At 36.0% G+C, this 25,451-nt stretch overlaps 1 protein-coding gene across 5 annotated transcripts in view; it reads right to left on the bottom strand.

The window, feature by feature from the left end:
• TBC1D5 (TBC1 domain family member 5) overlaps positions 1-25,451 on the bottom strand; it is a 316,256-nt gene that overhangs the window by 175,418 nt on the left and 115,387 nt on the right. For all 5 annotated transcript variants that reach the window (XM_041466381.1, XM_041466380.1, XM_041466383.1 and 2 more), the window contains one exon: positions 10,664-10,799. In XM_041466381.1, the coding sequence (XP_041322315.1) occupies positions 10,664-10,763 (100 nt within the window). In that variant the 5' untranslated portion in view covers positions 10,764-10,799. The remainder of the gene's footprint in view (positions 1-10,663; positions 10,800-25,451) is intronic.

Here is a 25,451-nt window from a genome sequence, read left to right on the forward strand (position 1 = left end):
CCAATAACGGACAGATTTATGTTTCATTGCTCCACCCTTTAAATATTTCAAATTGTATGTAACAAAACAAAACAAACATTGGCATCTTCCAAAATTACAACTAACATATTAAAAAATGTACCCCTTCATAATGAAACTCAAAACATTATCAGATCATTGCAAACATATTTTCTCATGTATTACATGATCTATCCCTTTAATTGTACTTACTACTGAAACACTATACAGTTAATTTTTCCTAAGGTTAAATCGTTGATTCCATTACAAATCCAATTTCTCAGAAGAAAAGAATTATCACCACCAGAAAAGTTTTATCTGGATGTAGTTTGTGCCTTTTAACTTTTAGGAAGATCAAGAATAATAATTTGTAATGGGATATCAAAATTTTAGTGGAGAAATTTATCATACACACTACTTGCTAATATTTTGATTATATGGTCCCAGTTGCACTAAACTGCACGGGATTTGTTCAAAAGTTTGAGCATAGTCTTCCTATCCCAGAGTTCATGCATTATTGTGTATCACTTTAGTATCCAAGCAGAAGATTTAACTGCCAGCTGTTTGTACAGAAATAAGGCATTTAGAATTTATCACTAAAGGTGTAAAACACCTTAATTGATCACTGACCCCAACCTTCGACTGAACACCACCACATCAAGTAAACCATAGCACTGTTGTGCTTACTTTGAAAAACTCTTGTGAGAAGTATTTTCCCTCTTCTTAAGATACGACCTGGCAATACTAAGATACAAAGCTATGAAATAAATAAGCATAAATAAATCAACTTTGACAATCAGTACATTAAGGTGGAGTAGTATTCTTCACATTTGCAGCCAAATCATGTTTTAATAGTAACACCCATATATATCTGTACTGAGACACCATTTATTAAAGGTTCAGGAATAGTTAAACTCATTAAAACATTTTAATTTTTTTTAATTACTCAAAATACTGAGAAGGTGACAATGATCTGAGTCTTTTGAAATACTCTTCACTTCCATTACCAAAAATACTTTTAGTTGAAATTTCTAAGATGATATATGCTTACTTAAGTTTGTATATAAAACAAAAAAGTTGTGTGTGTGTGTTCTGTACCAAAGTTACACTTTCATAGATAATTAGCCACCTGCCTCAAAAAAACTGCCCAAAAGAAAGAGCTGAAGGATGGCATCATCACCGATGCAGTGTCCTGCACCTTGAATGATGTGGGTCAAGTTCCTGGCCCTGCTGCAGACCTTTTGTATGAATGAGCAGTATCATTTCACCAGCTTCGAATTCCTTTTTGCCTGAGAACATATAATCTGGCTGCTCCCCCTATGGCAGTTAGGAGAATTAATTTCATTGCTTCTTTTGTATATGAAAACTTCTAAAAGGATGACGTAAGCAAACAGGTGCAAAACAAACATCCCAAGTCCCACCTCCCTTTTCAAGCAGATCAAGCCAAGGAGCACAAATTGCATCACAGCCTTGTGCAGTTGTCACAAATAGTGAAAGTAAGTCTCATTTGCTATATCCTTTTGTGTTATTTGTGCTGTGGTTGAAATGTTAGTCACATGATTACTGATGTAATGAACTAAACATGTAACATGATGAAGAAACTGAACAAAGATACTTATGAATACCTAAAAGATATTCTAGATCTGACAGAAGTGTTCAGTCTTGTCACAGAGTGTGTCTATGTACATCCATATAAATCTGAAGCTTAAAATAGTCAGAAACAAAACCCACTGATAGTTCACTTAAACAAAATAAGATTTCAACACAAGCTGGCACACATGCCTGTGAAACGTGATGGTCCTTATCCAGTATTGCTTAGATTTGAGCTAGTTTGCTGTCTTGTTGACTGAAAAACGATAGACAAAAGCCGAAATGCTATCCACATTTCTCTCTGTCCCCACATTTTAGCGCTCATGTTTAGAGAGAAAGATGTTCTCTTATTATCCTGTATATTTAGCCTGTTTAAAATTATTGTGTATTTTATGAGCAAAATGAAGATTGGGACTGACTTCAAGAGTCAGTTATATGCGTTCTGCCTTAGCACGGCCAAATCTTGACACCAAATGCTTAAAATCGGAACACTCCCACAACAGGAACCCCAACTAACCACAATGCAGAACCCTGGGCTGAACGACTGCCTCCCTTAAAGGGCACTCAGGCTTGTTACCTTTGCAGCCAGTTGGAACCTAGCCATTAATTTTAATGGGGTCAGGATCAGGCCCTTGACTTTTTCGACATCAAAGAAACATCTTTCACAGTCATGTTGTTATAAATAATTAAAGCTGATTAGTAATAATAAGGTGCCTTAACCAAAAAGGTAAACAGTGGAGACATTTATTATCAAAGTAAGAAAAGAAAATTAAAATAACCTCCAACACTTTTGTATGTGCAATTCATCAGGAAACGTTGTAAAAGAACAAAAACAAATGTTGGCTCACTCCAGAGGTTCTTTGTCATCATTAATGTATTCAGGTTTTCACAGCTGAATTGCTGTACTTTGAAAAGATTTTCATGAAAGGAAACTCAAATTCAACATTTAAACAAAGCTGTCAGGTTACCAAGATTCGTATTTGCTTGTATGTCCAGAAAATGTTTAATCCTTTTTAAAAACCCGTTAGGTTAGAAGTATTATTATTCCTTTGCTCTCAGTTTGTAAACAACAGAAAATAAGCTTTTGTTACGCAGTGCACATTTATTTATTTATTTGCTATTGCAAAGCTGAAACCAGCAGTTAGAAATATCTGTTCCAAAGCAGAGGTGAAACTACCTGGTACAGATATTTTACTTCATTACTAGTTCTGTTCCTCAAATTGATACAAATGGCCTCTTTCTGTTTCTGTCTGTCTGCTTGCCTGATCAGCGCAGCTAATTGTCAGAGCTGGGGAGATCTCCTATACCTAAACAGAAGATATGCAGTTTGTAACCTGCTTAATTTGCCTTATGTCCTGGATGGCCCTCAGTATGTTGTTCATTAAAGTATCAGCTGTTTCGGCTGTTGCAGTGGCAACCTAAGCATAGGCCTATTTTTCTTTGTTAAAAGGCCAGATTGTCAATAAATAATACACATCTTACCAGATAATTTATTACCACTTAAATATGACAGTACTCTATTTCTCTCCCCTTTCATGTGCCTTAGTTTTGCATGTCCAAAGAGAACGAGGGCAGGGAGTACCGAGGGTACCATGGATGCTAAAGAATAAGGCTGATTAGTCAATTGAAAGCTTAAAACTGAAGCTTTGCAGTATCACTTTCGTGACAGCAGGTTGAAACCTTCTCTTTTTAAAATAAGGAATTCCAGGTCTTTATAAATGTCCACATACATGAAAGACAGGAAACATCCCATCTGTAGTGACATATTTCTGTTATATAGAACAATCAATTTCTAATTCAATCAAATTTGTGACAGTTAAGCTCTTTAAAAATGTTTTAACATACATTTAATCTCAGATACAGAGGTCTGTAACATCAGCTAGCTACTCACAATTCATACACTACTTTGTAAATTACAATCTTTGGTACGTCAGGACAGAAGTGAACCCAGACATTTAATTATTATCCTGTACCAATCATGCTTGCCTCAGCTAGAATTCTGATTTACTAGTCTTTCATTATACATACACAAGTACAATCAAATGTGTACAGTTCAATTTTTTTAAATTAAAAGAATCTGCCTTTTCCATATGTAGGAGATATAGCCATTTAACATAATTTGAACATTTCCAGGAAACACTTAATATGTAAGGTATTTATGGCCAGTAACCTTAGTATTATATTTCTGTGTAAAGTCTGAGTAAAATACTCAAAAGAATGACTGTATTCTCATTGTTAGCTTATGTATAACTTTTTATAATGTACTAGTTTTAAACAAATTTAATTACATTTACAGAGGTTGTATTAAAAAAGATTATTCTGTTTTATTTTGCTGTTCAGTAGGTTACTATAGTTTAAATGGAAATTTCTTGGTATTTTAAGGTTCTCTAAGCATGTAATATTTATTAAAAAAATTTAGATTTCTTTTTCATTTAACTTGCATTCTTTCCTTTTATACTACAAGTATTATTATGCTACATAAATATTAGGAAGCGAGATGAGAACCAACTAGTTGATCTTTAACTTGGATTTGGGAAGAGCTAAGAAACGAAACAGAAATGCTTAAATCCTCTATCAAAGTAGGGTCACAAGGAGTTGTTACAAGAATGACATCAGGCTGACAAGTGATTTATGCCAGTATTCAGGCAGAGTTGTATCTGGAAAGTCCTGGAAATTCCCAGCTCACATGACTGTAGTGAGGTAGTGGTGCCAGTGTCGTTAGTGAGAATGGTCTTGTTTTCACATGATTTAGAGTGAAACTTCCAAAATGAACATTTTAAAAATTTCACTTGGATCAAGAGAAGTCGTGGGTGCCCAGAGAAGTTGTGGACGAGCCATCCCTGGAATTGTTCAAGATCAGCCTGGAGGGGGTCCTGAGCAACATGATTTAGTGGAAGGCTTCCTGCCCATGGTGGGGGGCTGGAACTGGATGGTCTTTAATTTGTCTTCCAACACAAACCATTCCATGAATGGACATTGCTGTCCAAAAGGTCATCCCTAGTATCTGCCATATCAACCACTGAAGGCCATTTCCCTACGTGATGTTTGTGCCAGTTACCCATGTCACAGAATAACCTCCAAACTGGAGTTAATGCAATGTGCAACTCATGTGAAGCCAGCAAAACCCCCCATATCTACCAATTCCTGAGAGGAGAATCCATCTCTTGAAGCTGGTATTTCACAAGCCCATGGCAGCTACTCACATTTGCTCCTACAGCTGAAGTAATTAAAAATACTTCTGCAATTCCTAAATACAAATTTGCAGCAAGGCACTGGAACCAAAGGGCCTACAAGAAGCAAATTTCTAAGAGCATGTCAACACCTGTACAAATACAGTCTTTCAAGTAAAAATTGTACTGTGTGATAGCTAAAATAACTAGATTTTCAACTAACTATATTAAATATATGCATTTTTAAACATGCATATGTATAGCTTCTCTGTTAACTGATCTTTTAATAAAAATGTCTAATACAGAAAAGAGGAAAATGAAGAGTTGTAGGGAAGCAGCTAGTGACAGCCTGAGTTAGCTCAAGATACACTGTGTTGCTCCAAAAGCCTCTGTTGCTGCAATCCTGTTGCAGCCCAATTAAAAGCAAGCTAAACAGCAGTTATTATTAATAAATGAATATTAAAATGCTTGTTATGTTAGCATATGGCGTTTGAAGACGTAAAAACCATTCTTGCTTTTATTCATCCAATATGAAGTGAAACAAACTACTGAGGATGGCCCCTTCTCCTCCATCATACCTGTGCCTTCAGTGAGGAAGCCAAGCCCTGCAGAAGCACAAAGGTTTCGAACAGGACCACTAGCAAGAACTGTACTGGTGGGGCACACTGAAGATTTCTGACTGAAGGGTAAAACTCCCCAGTGAAGGACACAGGGCTTTTTCAGGGCCTGGTGTAAACCACAGCATGGAACCCCAAAGACATTAAGAAACAATCACAACCCTCAGCTCTTCTGTTTCAGCATAATGCAAAGAGGTTCTCTGTTCCAATCTTGTCTTTTTAATGAAAACACACAGTAGCATGCATATTTAAAAGGACTCTTAAAAACACAATGCTATACTTCATGTACATGTCGCTCCCTGGAGAGAAGATGAAATAACACACATTATATGACACACATGACGTCATAAAATATGCTATCAAAAATATTTGATAAGAAAATAATAATTCTTCAACAACTCACTGTATTTGCATTCTCCATTGCTTTCACCTAGGAAAGTACTTCTCATACAGAGAGGTGTAGACCTCTGTGGTTTTTTCCTTCAAATGAACTGATCTCTAAAAATGGAGGTAAATAAATGCCATACAGGGCAATTCACATTAGCACTGTATATCTGGGTGAAGGGGGTTTTAAGGGGAAAAATCCTTAACTTATAACACTGAGTAGCTAAGGACCAGTTAGAAGATAATGTAATTTTCTGACACCAAAAATTCACTTAACCCTGTAGGGAATGTCTAGAGCCAAAACAATCCATGTGAATTACACTAAAGATTTGGGGAAATTATTTGATAACACATGCTTTGTCCAGAAAAGATGGCATTTACTTTATTACTTCATTCCCCTCTGTTTTCTACTTGTTTTCTGTATGACACTAATAGAAACCAGGTATCTCAAATTTCATGTAAGATGCAGTTCTCCATGGAAATACTTTCTAGTGATCAGGGCTATGAGCTTAACACCAGAATAGCATAATTGTCCAAAGACAAGCAATGGAAAAACACAGAGTATATGGCCAAAATGGAAATATGAATCCTCTGTTATAATTTCTCATTTTTTTCACGGTAGGTTTCAGAATCAGAAGGGATGCAATAGTAAGTATGAGGTCGGGAACTTATCTGGCTCAACTGGATTAATTTCAGTCACACTCCAGTAGTTATCTTTGTCCTTCCAGCAACATCAGCCTTCTCTGTCCTCACCACCAACTATAGCCTTTACACATGAAATATATCCTGCCAAACTCCAAAACACTCTGACCCATTAAAGGTTTCCCCTTTTCTTCTACTGAGAACAAAGAACACATTACATTTTTCTATGTGAAGTATGCTATTAAATAATAGCTTGTACACTAATTAAAGCAAATGTAATTGTGAGAACACACTGACATTGTTAAAGTAAATTACCCAATTTGTTAATAGTTTCATTTCAAGTGACCTTAATTGTATTAATTGTGATATTGAGCAAATTAAATTGAAGAGTATTAAATGCATTGTTCCAGTCTGTCCTTAGAGGATCAACTTTCTCATTATATCAATGAAATGGGAATACTACCTACCACGCTCTTCAAAACTTGCGTCAGAATGTGGTGGACGCTTTAACTTGGAGTAAAAATTTACAGCAGAAAGATAACCTAGTTATCCCATTTCAATGTAGCAGAAACCTGGAGCATTTGGAAGTCAGAAAAACAGTTTGTCAGATGCAATATGCAGGTAGAAGGTACAACAATAATGTTTTTGAAATTTCATTCAGGTCTCACAAAGTCTGTGCTGGAGACAGAGCCAAGATTCACCAATTTCTCTTTGAAAGATCCCTGTTTCAGAGGGTATCACACAAAAATATTGTTAGAATAAAGTGAATAAGAGCATGATGATTCTTAGAAGAGAGAATGCAGCAAGATGTCATCAAGTCGAAAGACTACCATAGTGAAAACATAGTAATTCACACATACCTAGATATGTGTAAATTAAAATACAACCAAACCCACAAGAAACAACCAAAAATTTAAATTTCTTAAAATAACTAGAATCCTCCATTTGAAGTATTAGATTGCAAAAGTGAGACTCCCTGCCATACATTTCTAATCAATCACTTAAAAATGCTATTTAAAAAAGCAAATATGAGTGCATATATGGCATGTACCTTTTTTTTTATCTTGAAAGAAAAACCAGACATAAGGAAAACAACACAGGCCAAATTAATCAATAGAAAAGGACAACAATACTATCTTAATGGATTTTTTGAAATATTTTAAAGGGATAGAAAAAGATCTTTACAGGTAAAGGCTAATTCTGAATTTTTCAAACTTGCAAACAAGCACATTCTCATGGCTCATCTTAACTCAAGATTCAAAGTTTATTAGTTACATAAAATCTGGAGAGCTACCAGCACCCAGACCTTTCTCCAAATGACACTTACCTCATCTGTAATGATCTACTTTCATTTGTTCAGCTAGGTAACTGTCTCATGCCTAGCATCTGCAACATTAATCCTTGCAGCTGTTCCTAGTGAACCATGTCTTAATTTTCTCAGGCCACTTCTCCAAAATCTCAAGAATACTTTGAATTTTACATCCACTTTCCATTGTGTCAACAGTCCTGTCCCAAATAAACCATGTTTTCTCTCTATTCCTTCACTGAAATTTTCATAAAAGCACTGAGTACTACTAGACTCAACATATTTCTGGAATCCTATCCAATATACCCTTTCAAGCTGACAGCAAATGAACAAAAAGTAGTTGACGCATGCAGTTTTCCAAACAGCAATACTTAACAGCAATCCGTGTATTTTTGAGATTTCTTTAATTTTATGAAAACTGTGAGAGAATTTTGTAACTCCAGCTGGACATGACATCTTCTGGTTCTCCATCAAGTTCTGGTATGAATTGCACATGCTAGAAGTACAACACTTCATGTAGATTTATAAATCTGACTAGATCAGTAACTAAATATTTATTTTCAGCACGCTTATCTATGCTGTGTTTTTTTCCAATCACCTCATCTCAGTGAAGGCTTTTATCACTTTGCCTCCAAGGTAAGCATTCAGCCATGCTTCAAAAACACAATTCAGATATATTGATATTCTACAATATTGACCAGAAGGTCTCCAGTCGACCACCACTCCACCGTATCTCTGTGATTCATGATACAAAAAATTAGGATAGAGATTTTAAGTTGATTCTGTATCACCCCTGAAACTTGAGGCTGCATTGAAGAACCTTGTCTTGAAACACTTTAGTGAAGACAATGATGGACAGACTGCATGGACAGGAACAACTGCACACTTTGATGCCTACAGAGCTAACACCAACCATACACACACTTTATTCAAAATGAAACATTAAAAACTTCAGAGACCTATTCTGGATATATAAAGTTTCAAATTAAAATGCACTATGTGTTTCACAGCAAAAAAGGCTATGAAGATGAAATGGATGCTTTATATAAAATATTTACATAGATAGAACACAAAAAATGTACCATAGTTGGTAACCTTTATGACTTGGGGAACCATGTATTTACATATCTTTATCCTCGCATGTGCGTATGTGTGTGTTGTGTATATATTTTTAACAGTTGACAGCTGTTTTAGAGCATACAGAGATGCCAAGCTGAATGAGGGTCTTGATTACTTCAAGATTAGCTATCTAAAGTTTCTATTCATTTTAAGTGTTGTTAGTGCGAAGAGTCATTAGTCACTTCCTTGTCTCATAGAACATCAGCATACATTTACATTGTTAATGAACATTTGGGGTAAATGAATTAATGGCACTTTTAAACATCAATTCAATCCTAATAACTTTGTATGTCATAGAAATGTTAAGGTTGGGATAAAAATGAGAAACCTTTTCAGTCAAGGTAACTAATCGCTTCTGGGCACAATAAAGGGTAAAATTAATTTACAGTGTTTTTTTTTAACAGGGTGAAAATTTTGCTTTTTCTTGAAATAGAGTTGAAAGAATTATCAAATTTTTAAAGCAAGTAGAAATCAGAAGAAAATGTTTATCTTTTTCTTGACTGGGGTAGACTAGAAGCAAGCTGTTTTTCCTTCTGAAAATGGTTATTATTTTAGCTTATTGAAAAAAATGGTTATTTTCAAGTTTCTAAAATATGTGCAAAAGTGCATTTGGTTTATCAGGCTAAAATGGTTTGATATTGTTAAGATGTCAAATACAATAGAAAAGAAACAGTGACCTAGAAAAGCTATTCCATTTAATTGTCAGGTTTTAAAATAGTTTCACCATGATGTACATTGTCATTTTCAAACACTGAAGAAGCTTTATAAACCAATGAAGAAACAGTGAAAAAATTAACTCAAAGGGACAATGAAGTTTTACCAATATGTTTTGAAGCAAAACATCAGCTTCTTCTAAACTGAAGTAATAAACCTGACTGAGCAGAACTTGACATAGCTTTTTAATAAGCACTAGTAAACAGAGGATTTATAAACAGATACACCCACATAGAGTAGTTGATCTGGGTGAGGGACTTAGAAAATGTGACAAAGTTGTTTCAACTCTGTAATTTAAAATAAATTTTTTATTTTGCCCTCCTGGTACATGTGTTCAATGACTGGAAAATTACAGGTAGTTAAGGTGCCACTGTGTATAACTGAGTACTTGAGAAATGTTTTCATGACAAGGACGAGCTTTCTCATTAAGCTTATCACTTTCTTCGAACCAACTACACTGTCACTACTAGCAAATAAGTAGAAAAGATGAGCAAAACAGACAGGCATTGCATTATCCAACCAGTTTATTCTCATTGTTCATTAGGGTCTTCCAAATACTGCATTTAACTAATTTGCTTCAGGTTATTAGTAATTTCTATCTTTAGAGCCTATTCATTCTACCTTAGCTTCAAGATTTTTTTTTTTTTAAATATGAACATAGGCTGAGTCAAACAAAAATCAGACTTTTTATTTGCATAATTTTGTCCAAAACAACATACTGAAATTTACTGCAGAAACAAATTATAAAAAAATAGAAAAAAAAAAAAAAAGGAAAACAAACAAAAAAGATCCCTAAACAAAAGCAGTGTAAGAGTCCATGCTTGAGAAAGTAACATAAAGTCATGCTCCATTTCAATATTCTTATGCTGAAGTCAGTGTTTGGTTTATGATTAAAAAAGGATGACAGCGCATTAAACATTTGGCTAATGCCTCTGTCTGTAATTGAAAGTTGACTTTTCGTGGTTTTCATTAGTGTCAGAGTGTTCCTCACATACTCTGTGAAATGTTCTTTAAGTTGCCCTGTTCAACTTCATTGAGTGAATTAAACAAATTATGAGAGGTACAGTCATTATGACACACTTATATAAGGTATAAATTAAAAAAATACAAAAATACAAACTCACCTTCCCCTGGCTTGTTCAAAAAACTCTGCAAGGGATCAATGCCTATCTCCTGTTCCTCTGTTTGCAAAGGGTGACTGGTTTCAGACACAGAATGATACATACTGGCAGTAGTAAATTCCAACTGATGAGTATTTGTCTGGAGGAAAAAAAACAGAGAAACAAACACTTCAGTATTCCTTTAACTATTTTTAATCACATGAGTCAAGAACAAAAGTACTTAAAACCTCCCCTTATTTTCTAGGCACATCATCACCATTAGTTGTCTAATTAGCAGAACAACAGGGTTTCCATTTGAACACTGTAAATGTTGTATTATTTGGAGTCCAAAAGAATTGTTATAGTTCCTACAAATATCACATTTCAAGTAAAAGTCCAAGCATGGTTTTGAAGACTGTAAAACAGGGCAAGAGCCTCTTTCCTTCCTTCTTCTAGTTTTCCCTACTCATCTTTTAGTCTGATTCCAAGGAGAACTGATGCTAGTTCTTAGGCATGATGAAGATTATAGAGCAAAACTGAGGAAAGACCATCATCATCATCACTCTTCTGGACCCATGACTTTTCATCCCAGAAAATCTTCCTTTTAACCACTTCTTTTTCAGAAATCATAGGTCAAGTATAACGGCAACAGACACACAAAAAGAGAATGGATTAATACTGACCAGCATCATAGGTGAATTTGGTTTTATCAAGATTTATATTAACTTTTGTCTTGGTTCTGGCAAGAACAGGGTTTTGCAGTACCCAGGAGGTGGCATGGCCAGGACCCAGAGGTTTTTCTATACCATGTCACGTTACTACCAGGGCAGGGAGAAGGGAGTCTTTTCTGGGAAGAAGGGTTTTTTTCTGGTCAAGTAAGTGTGGCAGAGGGAGTAGTTGGGTAATGCTGACTCTAATCTGGAGGGAGTGGTTGGTTATTATCTGTTAGGGTTTCTGCAATGAGCAAGAACGTTTCTTTTCTTGTCTTGTCTTCAGTTTCTTTCTTTTCTTGTCGTTAGCATCATTGCTGTTACTGTTCATTTTTCTTACCTCACTGGTGTTTCCAGTAAACTGTTTTTATCTTTACCTTTTGTGCTTCCAGTTCTCCTCTCCATGCCACTGCAGGGATGAGGGAGGGAAGCGGGGAATCAGCAAGTGAGCTGTGTGTGCCATGCAATGGTTTCAGTGGGAAAACTTAACTGGAGAATACCATTCCTAAACCAGGACACCTTTCTAGAAAGATGATGTTAAGGAAGCATTTTAAGAAACATAATCCACTAGCTGGTGAACATTTACAAAGACAGCTTCCAAAAATGAAGGCCAAAAGGGAAGTAATGGCAGAACTGAAACTTTAGGAAGTAGTTGATGCAGATTCATCATCACAGGCTCCCGAATGGCACTCACATCACTACCAAGGAACTGAACAAGAACTATGTTAGAAGTTCATTTGAGGGGTGCTGGAAGCTAATACTGGCTGCAACAAATTAGAAGATGCCAATAAAAGGGTGAAAAGCAGATGATGTTAGGATCAGTGCATGAGAAAGAGAAACAACCCTTCTAGTGCATTAACAGTGCAAGAGTACATTTGTCAAGACTGCATTTTAGTCACTGTACAGCAATTTATTAACTCACAACACAAAAAAAACCTAAGCCAGCTAAATAGGTCTGATTTGCCCAAGCACACTAAGTAGCTACCTACGACTGCCAGATGAGTTTTAAATATCACTTACTTTAACTGTTTTGTTTACAAGTATCATAACTTTCTAACAGCAAGAAAATTACATTTAGAAAAAATATAAAAAGAGATACAAGAAGAGGTATGCATCTACACTTTCAGGACTGGCATATTAATGAATTTGAAATCACTTCAATTATGCTTTTCTTTTGGTACTAGAAAGTATGGCACTGACCATGCAGCCTTTATACCTTCAGTTTACTGTCAATAAATGAAGGGGAACTGGGATTCTTAAGACCTTTTTATAGTCCACACCTTCTTAATTTTCCTAGTAAGTTATGAGGAAAAAGCACCTCCAAAACCCCAAAAACCTCTGAATAATAAACAAACCTAGCTGGGCCACTATTAGGCAATTCCTTGAAACCAGTGCACCCAGGCTGTTTTTGAAAGCATGCTGTCTCAGAGTATTCCCTGAGGGGTTTGTCCTCTATTGGCCCTGGCACCTGTGTTACTGTGGTGATGAAATGGTCACAGCCTCTCTCACTTCTCTTTAGCTGGAAGGGAACATCTGAAGGTCTTGGGAACAAGGAGCCAGTAACTGAGGCAAGGTAGGACTTACCACTTGAGCAGTGGTACACCTTTATGTCAAATTATTACAATCACTGTCATATGACAAAACACACCACTAAACCACAGAACTGCCTGGAACAACTCTATGCAAGGCTCAGCAAAATGTGATATGAATGCAACCTCACGTGTTTCCTGTGTAATTTTAAAACTGTCACAATGAAAACTGCATGAATGGTATCTTGAAGAAATGTATTTACAAACTTGCTAGCCCCTTAAATACCATTTACCTGTAGTATTAGGGCTGTAAAAATATAAAGAGATGTTTACAAATACCTAATAAATTAAATAAATAAAAGAAAAACTTAAAATAATTTATTTAAAGACAGAAAATAAAACCCCCACCAGCTTTGCAGAAGGAATTTTTTCCTGCTGGAATTTTAGTTGCTGCTCTTGTTCCTTTTGCTACAGAGTTGTAAACATCTGATCCGTTGATTTTGTCTTCACCAAAATTACAAGCTTATTCAAACTGTGCTGCTTAAGTTTAACTTTTTATTTTTATGGTCCTTCAGAGATTGCTACACAATCTGACCAAAGCAGAACGCTGAGTGTCTTTCAAACTGAGAACCAGGCACAAAATGACCTCACCAGCCATTGTAGTTTTAGCAGCCATCACTTAATTAAGACACAGTATGTTTCAGACTTACACTGTCTTACATCCATAACATGGTATCAATTTAGCCCTAGTAAGTTTGCTCTTCTATGTCCTTCTCTTCTGTATCCACCTTCCTTTTTTTTTTAAAATAGTCCCCAAATGCCATACCTTTACAATCTATATGCACCATAATTTACTTTACTGACTGTTAGAGCACCTTTAAACAGCCGAATAGATTTACTTTTGATATCTGCACAGTGATTTAATCAGTTATTTGTGTTTGTTTATGGATACATATGGTTAGGGTTAGAAAAAGTATCACTACCTATTAGTCTTCACTCCTTAGTCCAAGCAATTTTCTTCACAGTTTTATACTGAAGTTCTTTTCTGCTCTTCTAACAAAGAGCAAAGGGAACTATTAAACAATTACAATTACACTTGGGATCTTACTCTGAGACAGATTAATTCTTCACAGGTTTGTGGTTGATTTGTAATGGCCTATAACATATTGTTCATATTAAATAAGATACAATTTAAAACCATTCTCAGTGTAAAACAATAAAAATGTTATAAACCCCTGAAATTCAATTACTGGATTACAAGACTTGATTCTGGCTAACCCTAACATCTCAGTACTTATTTTTTTAAACTCTAAAGTTGAAGGGATAAGGAACTCAAACACCAGGCATGTTTCCCATGGACTATTCTGTAATATACATGAGAAAATAATTAAGGCTATGTATGAAACATTTATCTAGTCATTGAAATTAGCAGAAACATGAATCCACTCAGGAGCCCAAGGAAAAGGCAGGCATAAAGACTCTGGCTACTGGCCTTAAGTAACAGGAGGAGCCCTCATGTGCCACCAAGGACAGTGCCACAGGTTTGCTCCTCACTGACCAACACACGTGGGATGAATCCAGTCAGGCTTTCAGTGAAGGCAGCTTGTCAGCATGTCTGTTCTCAAGAGAGACCAAAAATCTCTCCAGAGACAGGCTCACGGACTCCAACACAGAACTCCACCTGACAGTGAAAGGGTTCTCTGGAGGCACCTGCTTTTGGCACCTCATCTCCTCTCCCACAGCCTCCTCCGTATTCCAGAGGTGATGGAATACCAGCTTGTTTTCATTAGGAAAAACTTAACTGATGGTTACTGGCATCTACCTAACTACCAACCTCTTTCTACACAGCAGAGATAAACCACTTGCTGCATTAGATAGTCTGATTTAAGATACCCATTCTAACTCAGAACTTTCCTTTTTCTCACTAGGTACTTACTCTTAGTGAGTACTTAGTACTTACTTAGAAGTTGCTTGATTCTTTTTTTAGATAGGAGAAGGTTTATTCAGCCAAGACTTTACAAATATTGTGTCTTCCCTATTAGCTACTCTGAGACATTATGTGATTTCTACCACCTTTAGCCATAAAGCAGTCTTACATAATTGTGCCTTCATTAGCATTGCCATTCTGCCTGTATACAAACTTGTGAGTTTGGAATGCTTAAGCAAAATTACACTTAAAACATTCAAAACCAAAAACCACTTCTTCTCCAGACTGTCAGTGGCAACAGCCTCAATTCAGCCCCACTTCATCTTCCATCAATATGTGTAAGTCATATCTAGCCAGACAGAAATATAAGACAAAGATAAAAGTCTAACTGAGATATGTTTCTATCATTAGCTGTACTGCCAGTGAAGCACCCATCACTTTTGGACTGCAGCTGGGTGAAACACTGCAAAAACACGTACACAGAACTGTACAAGGCAGAAGACTCAGCTGTAATAAGATTATAATAAATGTTCATATAATAAAATTATTATAATTGATGTCCATTAAGAAGATGGAAAGTTCAAAATAAAAATAAAATTTGTTGCACTCTTTTAGCAATGAGACTATTCACTACTACAAGCACCAAGTGGTAAGATTACCCTAATCTCAAAAATGTTGATAAATCAGCATTTCATAAACAAAACATAGCACAGTTGAACATGAATATTGTACCTTATTTCATGTCATAAGACATTCACAAACATCTTCACTTGCCACAGACACTAAATAAAAGTATTCAGCATTCAAATAAGCAGTATGTGGATGAAAAACTTTGTTTCAGAAATGGTGACTAAATAAATTCAATCTAAAGAACCTAAACGCACCTAGAATATTTCACTTAATCATCACTGTTTATATGGACCTTGAAAAATTATTTACTCAAAGCACAAAACATACCAAAACAAATCAAAATTAATGTTTAAGAAGTGAACAGTATTCATATCGTTTGTGCAAAATTAGAAAATATAATCCGTTTCAGCAAGGGTATTTTGAAGGTGTAACTGAGTAGGTGAAAGAATTAGGCAAAGCTTTTACAACACCCATTTTCCCTCTGTTCCCTTCCCCCCCATGGTAAAATGTAAGGAGAGGAACTGCAGGCTTGGGGAGGTACTCAGGATGAGGGCTGAAGAACTGCCCAAGATGCAGCACTTGCTCCACTCTTGCTCTCTGACATCCTCTTACTTCTAAACAATCAAGGAACAGAGCAAAAGATTTTGTGCTTGAAGAAAGGAAAATGAGAACCCACTAAACTCTGAGGATGAAGCTGAATAACGCTGCTGAATCTTGGATATGCTAAAAATAAAAATCAATTTCTATCAGTACCAGCAAAGCTACCCGAATATCACATTTCTGAAAACTACTGAAGTGTACCAAAGTATTTAAATAATACTTTGCATTCATTCTATTAGACTGCATCAACCACCTTCTCCAAATTATCTTTGGACCTTTATTTCATGCCATATCCAAAGTTTACCATTTTAATTACTTAAATTGATGACAAGTAGAGGAAATACTTGTTTAGCTAAGTGATAAATTAGCTGCCCTGTGAAGTCAAATTGATTAAAACGACCTCACTTAAAGCAAGTGTCTGATGCAGTAATGGTCTTATGCGTGTTTTTTTAAGTTTGACAGCATCATGTTATGAGGGTTCACAACTCTGCCCCTCATTTGTGGCTTATGAAGTAATCAAGCATGTTAGAACACTCAAGTGAGGATTTTTCAGAATGTGAAAACATTTTAAAGTAGGTAAGAAATTAAATATTAGGAGAATAAACATGCATTGTGTTTATTTAAAGCAATGAAGCACAATGTCTTCCAAATCATCTAGAAGCAGCCCCATATCATGGGTTTTCTTGCACTGGCCAAATTAAATTATTAATTCTGAAACAAGAATGAAAAAAAAAAAAAAACAAAAAAACAAGCATGCTAACTAGAGGGCTGAGTAGAAGACAGTCCTGAATATGAACTTTGGAAAATGAAGACATGAGGACCATCTGATCTGTTTCAAGCTGGATATTTTGCCAGGACACTCATTAATAGGCATTTTTGAAAAATCTGTTCTTACCTATAATATTTAATGCTTTCTTCTTTGCTCTAGGAGTGATTTTTACTTAGACCACAGAGACCATCAACCTCACAGCACTGTGATCTTCTCCTATCCATCACTTAAGCTCTTTACTAGCACCATCTCTATTTAAATACAGAAGATACGAGTCCCAGTGCCTCCAAGAGAAAAACCCCCAAAAAACTCCACCAACCCAAACAACCCTCCTACACACACAGAGCAGCTCAAAACCAGCTAAGATTCCTACTCAGCCACTTCCACAGGTTGCCACCACCCACTGAAAATACATGCCTAGGGAAGAAGACTTACTAAGTCTGAAGAAAAGTGCACAATTTGACTAACTATGGATAGGATAAAGGAAGTCTCTTTTCTTTTATAAAATGTATCAGATTATATCATTAAAATAGAATGATGCAAACATAAAAAATGGTCTAACTTGGTGGAGCAGATTAACATTAACATCAGCTGGGATCCCGAACAAAACAAACAAGATCATGCCACTGATGGACAGGTTAACAACCAGTGAGTCTGATGGTCATGAAATGCAATTAATTTTGTCCCATTTAATAAGATTTCCCGCATTTTAACTTCTGCCTGTCTGATTTCTAATACAAAAACAGAGTTACATTGGACTTTAAATAAGTTAATTAAGTATTAAAATCAATCATGTGAAAGTCTTAATATTTAATATTGTTAGATTGTATATCAAAGTGGTTTTATTATTTATTTACTCCAAACCTTTCCAGAATACTTCATGTGGCAACAGGGAGTCTGTATCTCACAAGATAAATGCATTTACAATGCCAAATAAATTATATATAAAAGCATTTGTCTTAATACATGTCATTCAATATTAAATATCACCCATTGGTACCACCCTGAAACCCTAATCCATTTTTACCAACCGCACATTTGTATTATTCAAATGTTGTCTATTAAATAGTTGTCTCGAGAGCCAGGGTAAAGGAATACATACCTAAGAACAATTATCATAGGAGCTTTGAAGCACTGTCTACAGTTTTAACCCTACAACTTTCATGTCTTACCAGTACTTAAACATGCAAAGTATAAATTCAGTAGTGAATTAAAATGTCAGGGATAAGAAACTACACAAATAGCCTGGGACCATGGCAATGTATTCTCTTGGTAATTCACATGATAGTTAAAAAAAAAGACAAAAACCTTTTCCTTAAATAAAAACTTAAAGTTCTATTAATTTCAAAGATAACTGTGGACTTGTTACAAACAGGGAACAATTTGCTGATTTTCAGTTTTCTCGAGGTTATGTGATTCTGCCAGAAACACTAGTTTGACTAAGGAAGAAAACGTGAATAATGCAGAGAGGATCAAAATCCTTATGTTATGCTGGCCACTAAGTTTTATAGCCACAGCCCACTCTCATCCAGGTCAACCGTGTTTCTTAAGATGGAATGCTCTGAACAGTGTAACCTGACATTTATGGCTAAAAAACTTCTGTCTTCTGCACTGAAAATGATGACAATGAAAGTATAAAGGGCATCAACCATCTTAAATACCTGATGCTACACTTATATGTTCAGTATGGTCTCACAAAAAAAAACCCCAACAAGAACAACAAAAAAACCCCAAAAAAAACCAACAAAAAAAAACCCACAAAACCCTCCCCCCCCAAAAAAACAAACAAAAAAAAACCACCGAAAAAAAAATAACCCACCCACACACCAAAAAAACCCCAGAAAAAATACCCCAAAACCCCCCCCAAAAAAAAACAAAACAAAAAAACCACCCCAAACCAAACCAAAAAAGACAAAATAGCCAGCCAAAGCAAGCCTTCATTCTGCAGTTTGAATTGCCAAAAAAATAGAAAAAAAAAAAATCAAAACCCCCACAGCCTTAACACAGAACTACAGCTATTCTTAATGCAAACGTATGTGACAGATCCACTGTGAGGCTGTTAAGAGAACACAACTTTGATCCAACATTGACCGCAAAAAAGAAATACCAGCAAACCAAAAAAAAGACCCAAAATCAAGAGCTAAATGTAGCCTGTGCCCTGAACATTCTTCCACCCACAAAAACTATGTTTAGCACCAGATGTGAAAATGTTATGTTGATGCATTTTCACATTTCTTCCTTTCAACTGAAGTCTCCAGTAAAAGCTCCTTGTAGTCAGAACAGTTGATAAAAATGAGATGTGTAAATCTGTCCCCATTATCTGACATGGCCAAGGACTGAGCTGAAATACTGTATCCATCTTTAATCAGATAGCACAGGACAAGGACCAGTTACTGCAGTCCAGAGAGAACCAAGTAGACCTATTAAGAGCATAGAAAATATAACCTATGACATAAAAGTGAAAGAAACAATGTTTTGCCATAGTGAAGGTGAAAGAGAAGAAGGAAAAATGCCATAAGAGTTCCAATCAACTCTTCATTCAACTAAAAATCTACTCCGTCTTCTTAGATGATCCAGAGGTTGTAAAAAACCTATTCCATATTAAAAAGATTCAAACAACTGTTAACTCATTAAATGAAGGAAATACTTTGTTTTATTTTAGAATGTAATTTATTTACCTGGTTACAAAATAATTCAACATAATTGAAATTAAAGCTTTGTTCTTCCAAATATGGTTAGGTTTACTACAGTTTATGGTATGCTTTTAAGTATTTAAGAGTTTTACTTTCAGAAACACACAGGCACCATGCTATGCTACACACTTTATGTTTTAGTAATACAAATGTAACTCAAAGGGCCAAAGAACGTCAAGACTGAAAGGAATCATCAAAACAGTGAACTGGAAAAAATGGCAGCTTAGCCTGCAGCCTTACCCAAAATGACAGTAACTAACTTAGACACTAAAAGTGAAGTAAGTTTCTAGAATATCACAGCTTTAAAGCAGTAAGCAATTAATCTTGGATTCAGCCTTTATTCTTTCACTATTTTTAGAAAACAGTTTCCTACAGGGGTTGACAGAATTTTTATAGAAACACCAGCATGGTTATGCACGCACAGAAGCATTTACATCAAATCTTTCTCTTCTAGTTTTCTCTTCTAGATATGCAGATGCTAAAGCAGCATGGTATCGTGCTGAGGTACAAAGAAAGTTGGTGGAAACCTCATTTGCTAAAGAATATGAGAATTGCATAGGCACTTCAAAGAAGCAGAGAGAGGCAGAATTTGTTTCATACCATACAATGAAGTTTCTTTCTGACATGAAGACCCATAACGCATGTTTGCTTATGTGATCCAGTCCTGATGAGTGGATTCAAATCAGATTTACACAGGAAAACCTGAAATCTGATTCTGCTGCAGTGCAATGACTGCAGACTGCAAGGATTTACCACTACTTCTGCCGAGAGGAGCAGCAGCTTACTTATGTCTAAAAATCATACTCAAAGGAAAAAAGGCTCCAAGTAGGGCTACCCCTGGTAAAAAAATATGCTGAAACTTCTTCCCTTGAATGCTCCCTCTCACACCCAAAGGCTCAGTCTGTGTAAGGCACAGTATTTCTGTCATGTACAGCCTTGCTCACATTGCTGCTCTTCAGCCTTGCCACACCAGCAGCAACAAAAGCAGGAGGCATAAGAGCACCTCTAGAGGCTCAGTGTTTTTGCACAATGGTTATTCATACCTAGGATGTAGTGAGTTTCAAACAGCAGTATCTAAATGAAAGGAAATAAAATACCTCAAGCAAAGGAAACCTCTAAGACTTGTAAACATAAGCTATGGATGAAACCTGCTAACTTACCAGGTAATTGACTGCATGAAGATATTATATCAAGACACCACTTCTGCTATGAGTAAAATTTTACTCAGGGTTTTTGTGGCAGAAACATATCACTGTATTCCATGCTACTAAAAAGATGACAGGACAGGTTCTTCCTCTCACAGAAAGTTCACTCTGCTGCTCAATACATCCTGATGCACTGCTTTTGTTTCTGGTAGGAACTCTTAGTACTAATTCCTGCCAAGGTTCATAATATTATAAATGGGATAAAATTATAGTGCAATAATGCTCCTTCTTTAATAATCTGATCTCTTAATACAGTGTTATCTGTTACAACTAATTTTCCTCTCTCTTCCTACTCTCATATTTTTTATTAAAAATTTTGAGCAGCTGGATGAAATGTTGTCTGCTTTCCTGTACAGGCTCATCGAACTCCCAAGGGAGTAAGTGGCCTTGCTGAAGTCTTCAGACACAGAGAAGCCAGGCTGATAAAACCCCTGTAGCATAATGATTTCTATAATGCACTGCTACTTAGAGGCATTTATTCCTCCTAAAAAATTTTCTGGGCAGTCCCTGCTGCTTGCCAGACCATGTAAAACACAGGCACAGAAGTCCCCAGTGCAAGCAGCATGGTACATCAAGCACACTGCCTTTACCACCTCAAAACCTGAAACATATGAAGCTCTTAAACAGCAAGCAGGAAAGCAATATTTTGCAAGTTTATATAGTAGTAGAAATCTGGCTATTAAAAAGATATTTAGTTTTGCAGAACTTTACCATCAATTTATAGTAACAATAAGAATTCAGAATTCAGAAATACAGATAAAATACACTGTTAAAAGGGGAACAATATGTGTGTTGCAATTAAAAGGGTTCCTTGGTTTGGCAGTAAATTTGTTGTTACCAACTACTTCTATTTTCTTTACCTCAAGTCCTGGGTTGATTTTGCTGATTTTGCTGAAGAAGTGGGTCAGCACATACTGCACAGCAAGAAACAAAAGCCTGGTTTTGGTGGACAACACGTAAGTAACAGACCAAGACCTTAGGTCTTGGTGGCTAAGAAATCCATTGTCCTGAGATTTACATATGCTCCTCTGCTCTGGGGAATGAGAGCAGAACAGCAGGCAGATTCTCTAAAGCTTTTTGATTTTTATTAGATAATACAATAGATTGATGGCTCCTAAATAAGTTAAGCTTTGTTGAGTGCTCTTTCTAATTCAGCAACCACCAAGACACGACTGAATCTCCCAGTGTTCTCTGAATACCAAGTTTTGTTGTATGTAATCAGCAAAAAGAACTGGAATTCCCTCAAAACAGCAAATAGATTTGAAGAATTGTATTGGAACAACAGCTGTCATTATACCTCACAAAAAGCTGACAACAGCTTTGAGGCTAAGCTTTTAAGCCCATTTTATTAAAAAAAAAATATAACTGATGTAAACAAGTTATGGTTAGAAACCCCCTTGATTAAATTTTTCTTGTTTTTAGAAAGCCTTATCAGATAGTTTTCTTGTCTGTGCTAGACAGACCAGTATGACTTTTTAAGAATATTTAAGGTAAATATATCATTATCTGAATCATGAAAGCATTCTGATTCTTCCTAGACAAAATAGCTGTTTCCACATTCTTCTTTTCAATATTTTTTTTTCTTTTTCTGTCCTTCTGACCAAATGTATTAGTTTATCTCTTGCCCAACACACAGAAGACCATTTTGCAAAAAGGAAGCTTTCAGATTTTTTTCCTGATATAGACTGTATGATTTCAACCTGGCTACAAGCAAAAGCCTAGAAAAAAAGTTCTTTTTACTATGTTGTTGCATTTCTGCTAATAGTTGAGATAGAGAAGTGCCCTAGTTGAGGCAGAGAAGTGACCTAACAGTGGCCAGGCTCTGGACCACTCAGTGCATTAAGAAGAATGGAATCAGACTTTTGAACTGCATCCAAAAGTAAGTGGAAAGAAACCAAGCATATAGAATATAGGTGTGATCTGTTCTCACTTTTCTTTTTTACTTAATAGTAAGGCTGTGCATCTTGGGGCACCTAAAATTAGTAGTTGCTTTTGAAATTCTGGTCATGCATTATTCATCTTTTTCTCCTAAAAGGAAGACAGAAGATGGCAGTAGCAGGTGTTCTTAGCTTCCTGATGGAAAAGGAGGAAGAAGTTGACCAAGGGGATAGATCTTTCTTCAAAAGAGGGGTAACAGACAAAGATTGCCTAGCTGAGATGACTGTTCTGTCAAACACATATCACAATTCCACCTGTTGCCAAGAAGGCTTGAAGGCAGCAGATCCTCTGCCTACTCATCCAAACTCTTGTGTTTTGGAAGTTCCTTTCTTTACTGGGGAAGAAAAAGGGAAATCCTGCTCTGTTTTAGCAGCCACACTTACAAGCAAACTACTGAATATAACAAATCCAGATAACTAATATTAATTATTCATCAGTTTTGGTTTAGAGGTTTTGACAGCATCTGATCAGAAATGAAACTCAAAACACAAAGATAATTGAAATAAAATTATTTAGAAAGGCAGGAAATCACTCCTTTACTATGCCACTCCAAGTCAGCTTGCTTTCTCTCAAAGAACCCCACGTAAGACTCCCTCCACCCATTTAAAAAACTGAACACAAGTATTTTTAACATTAACATTTATTTCTAACAAATGCATCTCATATATCTGTGTGAAGTTACTCTGTTATATCCCTGCCTCCTTTAAATGCAAGATAGACTCTGTATTTAGTGTAGCTCTCTCACTGCACTGATGTCAGAAACGTTAATGAAGAAAAGAGGAGTCACCTTCCAAAGATATATACACAGCCTGCTCTATAAAAGGTAACACAGGTGACAAAAGAATATTTTAACTAAAACTGTTTGGATTCTCCAAGCCAGTAGGAATGACCATGAGAGATCTACAGGAATGAACAAGATTTTCACTTTGTTGGGTTGTTTTTTTTCATGACTGAAGCATCATTTGACCACCGAGCTCCTCAGCTCACAGATAAAATGCTTTAGACCTTCTCCACAGCCTAACTCTACATGTTAAACTTTTAAACCTATTTTTTCCAAAAAAATGGCTACTTCCATGGATATGTGCCAAGCTGTCAAACCTCTTCTTCTGATTCATAGTACTAATGATCTTTAAGAGTGCATCTGAAACATCTACACTGACTTTCCTTCCCACTGTTGCCTTGGTGCGACAGATGTGTGAAAACTTCTTAAACTTTAATACAGCAATTACTTAATTTCAGATCAGTTTCCTGAATAAAAGGCACATACAGTCTGCCATAACCATCCCAGGACTTACTCCTGTACGACTTCAAATCAATTTACTCATTTTTATTCTAGTTTATATTTAGATAGTCCATCATGAAAGAGCCCAGAACTTTTAGCCTAACCCAGGTCCTCTTTATGCCATATGTGTATGTAATCTACTACATCAATCAAAACGACTCACAGTTCAGATGATGTGTACACAAATAAATGTACTTTACCTAGAGGTCAAAATGATTTCTGTAAGAGCACAGAATATTCTCTTGTTTTTAGCTACCTCCCACAACCATGAAGTATAAAAATTTAACAAGCTGCAAAATAACAAACTGAGCACCATACATCGAGTTTCTTTAGTGTCACGCTAGAAATGCTATAATTATAATCAAGAATACACTTCACTTTTAACTCTGTTTTTACTGTGTCTTTCTACCTTGTGGCCTGTGGTGGCCTATGCCAGTTTTATAAAAAATATGGTTGGGGGGGAGGAAAGGGTAAAAAAACCAAAAATCAACCCAACTTTAAAAAAAAAAATTCTGCTACTCTGAGATGATATGTGCAGGAACTGAGGTGTGGATCTTGGCTTTTTAAGACAGTGCTTATATGTTTTGCCCTTACTCCTGTCTCAGTTTTTGCAACAACATAATACTGTCTGGGGTGATCACCATGACAGTGGATAAATTAGGATTTCACTACCATTAAATATGAATTGCTTCTTAACAAGGCTACGAGTCAGTGTAGCTCTTATTTGATGGAGCTGAAAAACTTTTAAACATGCAGTACAATAGGTAGGATTTTTAAAATGTGTTTTAGAAAATGCTAAAAAATAAGATAGGCTGAAATGTATACATACCAATTCATTGGTTACATGAAGAGAAAACTGCCACACAAATGTAATGAAAAAAGCAGAAATATTTCTCTAAACATGGTAGGAAAAACAGATTGCTGAAATGCTGATGATCCACTTTTATGGTTATTTTTACCTGGACAGCAAACCTTTTTCTTTCATAGATATTGAACAATATCGCATCCAATGAGCGATAGCCACATGATTTATTCTTTGTTCAATCTGACTAAGAAAATAAACCTATACAGCAGAAATAAAAAAGGAATGGACATATTATAGACCTGACAATTCAATTAAATTACTGTCTCATATAAGCATGTGGAAAACAGTTTCTGAACTTCTCATGAGAAAGTGGAGAGGTTGAAACCTGGCTACTCTGAAACTCCCGTTCATTTGATCAGCTTGCACAGCCAGCCTCAGAGCCCTGATGTCCACGTGCAAGGGCCACTGCCCCAGGCTCATGAGGAGCTCTTACCCTGAGACATTTTAATCTTGTTTGCTCATCTGAGTCCACTACATAACTATTTCAGGAACCTTTTTGCATTTCACTATTATGCATATTTCTGAGATTTGGGAATGTAATTTAAATATACAGTATTTTATTGTGACTTGTAGGTATTCAATTACCAAAGGAGACGGCCACACTTGTCCACCTCAATTAATCTCTGGAAAATAATTAATATATACCAGTTGCTGTGTAATGACT

Source organism: Pyrgilauda ruficollis, unplaced genomic scaffold, assembly GCF_017590135.1.
Source record: "Pyrgilauda ruficollis isolate IOZ18807 unplaced genomic scaffold, ASM1759013v1 scaffold2, whole genome shotgun sequence".
Lineage (NCBI taxonomy): Eukaryota > Metazoa > Chordata > Aves > Passeriformes > Passeridae > Pyrgilauda > Pyrgilauda ruficollis.